Genomic DNA, 6,060 nt, shown 5'->3' with positions numbered 1-6,060 from the left:
GATACCTTCATGTGTGAAACGAGCATATAAATGGGCATTAATGAGCTCCCGGCTGCGGCGAGGAGGAGGAGGAGGGATCGGGGAAGCTTCGCAGCCCCCCCAAGTTCAGAGCCCCGGTACCGGGGGCAGCGCAGACCCCCAGGGCGGCCAATGGGGCCGTGCGAACCCACCCCGCCCCCGGGGGGGGGGAACAATCCCGCCCCCCGGGCCAGCCCCACGCACCAGGCGGCTTCTTAAAGTCTGTTTTTATTAAAGAACCAAAATCACGTACAGAGGGGTCTGTCCCCAGAGCGGGCGAGCGATGTTCTGCCTCCGGAGTCGCGGGTCCGCCCGTTAAAGTGCCGTTACATCCAGAATTTACAAGGAGGGGGATAAAGGAGGGGGCCCGGGGCGGGGAGGGGGGATAAATATACATCATAAATAAATAAAAATCCGACAAATACTGTACCAAGAGAATCACAGTACATTTATATCCATTGCACATAGCCACTTTTGTTTCCAGTCTGGACGAGGGTGGAAGAAGCGGACACACAGGGAGGGAGGGGGGAGGCGGAGCGGGGGTGGGGGGCGCGGGAAGGGCCCGGCTCCCCCCCCGGCCGGCCCGGGGCCGCCCCCCCGCCGTATTGCCAGTCCGAGGAAAGCCGGGCTCCGAATCCTCTATGTACAAGTGTCTCCTCGTGGAAATGGCTTGTGTGGGCTGTGCCCGCATGGCTTCGGGGGGAGGGGGCCGGAGTCGGGGGGGTCACTGGGGCAGCAGCGGCGGCTTGAAGGAGCAGTTCCCCGTGCAGTGCCGCGGGGTCAGCATTTTGCAGGAGAAGTGATGCAGCGCGTCGTGAGCCTCTGCGAAGGGATGGAACCGTCAGCCCGAGCAACCCCCCCTGAACCCTCTGTGTCCCCCTCTCTCCCCGTCCCACCGCGGTACCTTTCAACTTCTGCTGGATGGCGTAGCGCGCTTTCCTCTCCTGGTCCAGCTCGTTGCACAGCGTGTCTGGGATGGGGGGAGCATCACACCGCGCCCGGGGCAAATCCGAGCGCGGCCGCCCCGTCGGGGATGCGCTGGGCCCGAGGGCACCGCAGGGCGAAGGGGGGAAAAAGGAGGGAGGGGAAGGGGGGTGGCACGCGAGGGGTGCAAAGTTGGGCACGGCTTGGCGGCTGCGCCCAGGTAATTTTACGCCTCGGGTTTTTAATTTAGCCCGTGTGGAAATTACTGTGAGAGGGAAGGTTCATTCGCTGCCGTGTAATGATGCCTCGCAGCCGTTTTGCGGGGCGGCTGGAAATGCCGAGACGAATTGGAGGGCACGAAAGGATAGAGATTTAAAAAAAAAAAAAAATAGGGAGAAAGGAAAGAGGAAATAAAAAAAGAAAGAAAGAAAGAAAGAAAGAAAGAAAGAGGATAAAAGGAGATTAAAAAAAAATTAAAAGGAGATAAAGAAAAAGGCTCGGCCAGGCCTTACCTCGGACGATCTGCAGCTGCTGCACCATCTCTTCCCTGTACGCCAGTTCCCGCTTCATCTGGTCCTGGAAGTTATCTGCGGGACGGGGGGTCAGCACCGCTCCCGGTGCGGGGCCTGCTCCCCGGCCGGGGCGGGGGATGCTCGGGGGACGGGTCAGCGGTACCTTTCAGGCTCTGGAAGTCCCTCTCCAGCTTTTTCCTCAGTTCCATTTGCTCCAGGACCAGTTTTTGTAACTCATCTGTTTAAAAATACACGGCGGGGTTGAGGGGAGCCCACACTTTTCCATCTGGAGGCGGCTCAGCGCGGCGCTAATCGCATTACATTACATTAATCACAGGAGTTAATCACTCCTGCACAAAACACAAATACCTCGAGCCGCGGGGAGAGGCCGGGGGGTGCCACCAGACCCCCCCCCCCAACCCTCCCCATCAGGGCGCCGGACCCCGCACCCCTCGCCCCGCATCCCCGCCTCACCTCGGGCCAAGTTTTCGATGTCCTTCTCCACCAGCTGCGTCCCGGTGACATCCATGGCGAGGCCTTCCTCGCCTGCGAGGGGGGGCAAAGCGCCGTCAGCCCCGCCGGGGGGGGCTCCGCGGACTCCACATCGCCCGCGGAGGGGCCCTCGCATCGCCCCGTGGGGAGCGCGGAGTGGGGCTTACCTCTGTCGGTATTTACAGGGCTGGGATGAGAGACATTCCTTTGGTCCTGATAGGATTTTCTGGTCTCTAAATCCTCTGCCGCGGAGTGATTGTCTTCTTTATCTTGCTCTTAAAGTTAATAAACCGATTTTCAACCATAAGCAATGAAAGTATGGTCCTGATATATCCTTAATTACATAATTAGGGACAAAGCCCTCGTTAAAACCTTCTTAGAGGACATCCTAATCGCTTTGCTGTTGGAAAGTAGCTTGTGGGCAGGAGCTTGGCCCTCTCAGCCCATCCCCGCTGCACCGGCCGCGGCCACGGCAGCATCGCCGGGCCCGGGGGGGCTCCAGCCCCGACCCCCGCCCTGGAACCGTTTGTTTCACTTCACTCCCGAAATCCCCCCAAACGAAAGCGGCGGCCCGGGAGCTCCCCCGGGGCTGAGCCGCCGGCGAGGGCCGCCCCCGGGGCCGCTCCCTCGGAACGCCCCGTCCGCCCGCCCGTCCCCGGCCCGCGTTACCCTTGGCCTCGGGGGTGCAGAGGAAGGCGCCGGGGGCTCCCAGGGACGCGGCGGGTTTCAGCGGCTGCAGGGGCTCCCCCCTCTCCGGAGCGAACACCTACAAAAGAGCGAGTCAGGGCCCCCGGGCCGGCCCCGCGGAGACCCCCGAGGGCAGGTCCCTCCCGGCCCCGCACCTCGTAGGCGCCGCTGCTGCTGCTGCTCCTCTCGGGGCTGCCGTCGGGGGCCGGGCCGCCCTCCGCGGGCATCTCGCCCGTCTTCTCCTCGGGCCCGTCGGCCCCGGCGGGCGGCGGCTCCTCGGGCCCCGCCAGCAGCCGCGGCGGCGGCGGCTCCCGGCCCTCGGCGGGGACGGCGGCGGCGGGGACGGCGGCGGATTCCTCCTCCTCGTCCTCCGGGAAGCGGTTGGACTCTACGTCCACCTCGGGCTCCTCGGCCGTGTCCCCGCCGGGGGACAGCGAGCGGTAGCTGGAGCTGCCCTCGCTGAGGAAGTCCGGGGAGAGGTACCCGGGGCCGCGGGGCCCGGCGCCGCCGAACGCCTCGCGGGTGCCGTAGAGCTTGGCGATGCTCTCGGCGTCCTTCACCACCGGGCGGAAGGCGGACAGGTAACTGCCCTTCCTGGGCAGCGGCAGCGGGGCGAGCAGCGCCTCGTCCCCGGAGCGCTCCTCCTCGGCCGCCGCCCGCGACAGGGCGCTGGGGCAGCGCTCGCCCTCCGCCCCCGCGCCCTCCTGGGGGGTCGCGCTGCTCCTGCCGCTGCCCGAGGGCTCGGAGCCCTCCAGCTCCCCGTGCCGCCCCGCCAGCCCCGCCGGCTCGGCCGCCGCCGCCGCCGCCGCTGCCGCCGCCGCCACCACCACGGCGGTGGCGGCCGCCTTGGCCGGGCTCTGCGCGGGGTAGGGCGGCACGGGCAGGCTGCCTGCGGCCGGCCAGAACACGGGGAACGAGGGGTACACGCCGCTGTCCTTGGCGGCGCCGGGCTGGTGCGGCGGCTGTGCCGGCTGGTGCGGGTGCGGGTGCGGGGGTCCCCAGAACATGCCGGGGGGCAGCGCGCCGCCCTTGCCCGCCTCGCCGCCCCCCGCGCCGCCCAGCGCCTCCTCCTGCTTCTTGGGGCACAGTCCGAACGCGGCGGCAGGGAAGCCGTAGGGGTGGGGGAAGAGCGGCGGCGGCAGCTTCTGCAGCATCCCGAAGCCCTTGCTGGGCACCGGGATCACCGGGTAGCTGCGCACCGCACCCGCCCCGCCGTGAGCGCCCGCGGCCCCGCCGTGCGCCCCCCCGAGCCCCAGCGCCCCGCGCTCGCCCGCAGCCTCCTGCCCGCTGCACCGCAGGCTCTTGTGCGCCGGGGCCAGCTCGGGGCCCGCGGGCGGCGGAGGGTGCAGGGCCGCTTTGGCGGCGGGGGAGCCGGCCCCGGGCCCGCCGGCGGCCGCCCCTTGCAGGGAGAAGGTCCGCTTGCGGGTGCCGCCGTTGAACATGGCCTTGACATCCTCCCAGGCGTGCGACAGCTCCTCCGTGGCCGTCTTGTCGCTGAGCTTGAGGTGGCGGCGCCAGGAGTTGAAGTTGGCGGCGTCGGGCTGGGTGTACTTGGAGTCCGGGGTGCGGTGGGAGTGGAAGATGAACTTGTTGGGGGAGAAGTACATGCTGCAGTAGCTGCACTTGATGCACTTGGCGCGGGAGCTGTTGTAGCGGGCCGGGATGAAGCTGCCCCGGGAGCCCCAGGCGCACTCGTGCACCACGTCGAAGGCGAAGTTCTCGGGCAGCTTGGGCGGCTTGTGCTCGCCCAGGAAGGACTTGCAGAGCCGCTCCGCCTCCCGCTTGGTGATCATGCCGCAGCGGCGGGAGGAGATGGGCATGGCCCCGGCCCGCCGCAGGATCTCCAGCTGCACCGGCGTGCACTGCACGCAGGTGATGCCCAGGGCCACCCGCCGGTTGTGGATCTCATTGTAGCTGTAGTTCTTGAGCAGCGTGTTGGAGATCTGCGCCAGGCAGAGCCGCTCCTGCCCGTCGATGACCAGGGACACGATGGGCACGCCGTACAGGGAGGTCTCACCCACTTGGTTGGGCTTGAGGGTATTGGAGCCCTGGTACGGCTGCAGCTCTTGCTTTGAATTTGGGGAGGAGCTTGCATCTCTCCCATTTCCCATCTGACTGGCGATCGCCTCCATTCCCCCCCAAAACGCCCCTGCAAAACAAAATCGGGGAAAGGCTCAGGTTAAAGGCACGGGTTAGAGGCGCTCCCGGGGCCCCGCTCCGAGGCCCGGCCGATCCTCGCTCCGCGGCCCCGCCGATCCTCGCTCGGCGCTACCGGCCCAGAGCCCCCCAGGCGCTGCCCCAGGACCCTCCCCTGCCGAGGGGTCTGGGGGGCCGGAGCGCATCCCCCTCGCCGCGGCCGCCGGTACCGAGCGCCACCGTACCCGGCCCCGGGAGCCCGGGGCAAGGGCGTCCTGGTGGGTCATCGCCCCCGCTTCCTTCCTCCCCGAGTCCCCGGGAGGTGCCGTGCCTTGCCTTTGCCTTCCCTTTGTGCCGGCTCGCCGGGCCGTGCCGGGCCGCGGCGAGCCCCGGGCGGGCTCCAACGAAAGGCTCCAGAGGATGCGGCCGGCGCGTCCCGCGGCGGCGGGGCCGGAGGGGCCGAGCCCCGGGCCGGACCGGGCGGGCCCAAACTTGGCGCTCGGTGCCCGCGGGCGCGGTGCCCCGGAGCCCCTTTGTCGTGTCCCCGGCAGGCGATTAGGCGCGGGCGGATTAGGGGCCGGGGCGGGCAGCACCCGCCGCACGTAGCAGAAGGGCAGCAGCGAGCCAGGCAAATTGGCTTAGCGGGGAGGGCTCCCGGTGGTTAAGCCGCTTCCGTGGTAATTACACAAAATAACGGGGAGCGACTCCCGAAAACGCGCCCCGCTTTCCGTCCCCCCCCCCCCTCCTCCCACCATCGCTCCCCTCCCCTGCGCCCGCCGCCCGCCCGCACTCACCGCGCCGTGGAGCTGCTGGACGTGCCGGCTCTGCTCGGGACTAGGGGCCGCAGCCCTGCGCCGGGGCCGCCATCGGCCGGGGGGGCCCCGTTCGCGCCGAGCCCGATCCCGGGGGCAGCGGAGCCTCCGGGGCGCGGGGCGGGCGGGCAGCGGGCGCGCCCTTCACCGACGCCGCGGGGCCGCCGCCCGCCCCGCCGCCGCGTCCGCCCGGCACAGATGCAACAAGAGCGAGTGACCAGCCGCGCCACCGAGGGAGGATCCGGATCCGTACTTGGAGACGCTGCACATTGATCCGGTGACAGCTAAAATAACGGGAAGACACACCCACTTAGCACCAGCATATTTACATTAACGGCCTCCGGGACCCCGCCGCCGTCAATCACCGATGCGCTCCAGTCAATCACGGCGCGGCTTTAAGGCACGGCGTGAACGGGGAGGGAGCTGGGGGGGGGGGGGACGGGGGGGGCCGCCACCGAGCGGGGACCCGCCCGGGCTGC

The 6,060-nt window shown here is 68.5% G+C and overlaps 1 protein-coding gene across 1 annotated transcript; it reads right to left on the bottom strand.

Moving 5' to 3' along the window:
* Positions 1-233: 233 nt before the first annotated feature.
* Positions 234-4,780, bottom strand: SKOR1 (SKI family transcriptional corepressor 1). The gene is made up of 8 exons (XM_027898691.1): positions 2,747-4,780; positions 2,616-2,712; positions 2,114-2,221; positions 1,929-2,000; positions 1,618-1,692; positions 1,455-1,529; positions 923-988; positions 234-840 (listed from the first exon to the last, which is right to left on the bottom strand). Exons 1-8 carry the CDS (start codon positions 4,763-4,765, stop codon positions 743-745), a joined length of 2,610 nt encoding a protein of 869 aa, XP_027754492.1. The 5' UTR covers positions 4,766-4,780; the 3' UTR covers positions 234-742.
* Between the last annotated feature and the right edge of the window lie 1,280 nt (positions 4,781-6,060).

Source organism: Empidonax traillii, unplaced genomic scaffold (genome assembly GCF_003031625.1).
Source record: "Empidonax traillii isolate 1590-97213 ecotype Southwest subspecies unplaced genomic scaffold, ASM303162v1 scaffold616:size383281, whole genome shotgun sequence".
Taxonomy (NCBI): Eukaryota; Metazoa; Chordata; class Aves; order Passeriformes; family Tyrannidae; genus Empidonax; species Empidonax traillii.
Note: the sequence above shows the minus strand (reverse complement) of the source record. Positions and strands in the feature narration are given on the sequence as shown.

What these genes read in the sequence shown, in the direction of transcription:
- SKOR1 (XM_027898691.1), bottom strand. Translation starts at nt 4,765, where the DNA reads ATGGAGGCGATCGCCAGTCAGATGGGAAATGGGAGAGATGCAAGCTCC. An exon ending in GGACTTCCAGAGCCTGAAAG is followed by an intron (nt 1,530 to 1,617) that starts GTACCGCTGACC and finishes CCCGTCCCGCAG; the next exon opens with ATAACTTCCAGGACCAGATG. An exon ending in GCAGCTGCAGATCGTCCGAG is followed by an intron (nt 989 to 1,454) that starts GTAAGGCCTGGC and finishes CCCCCATCCCAG; the next exon opens with ACACGCTGTGCAACGAGCTG.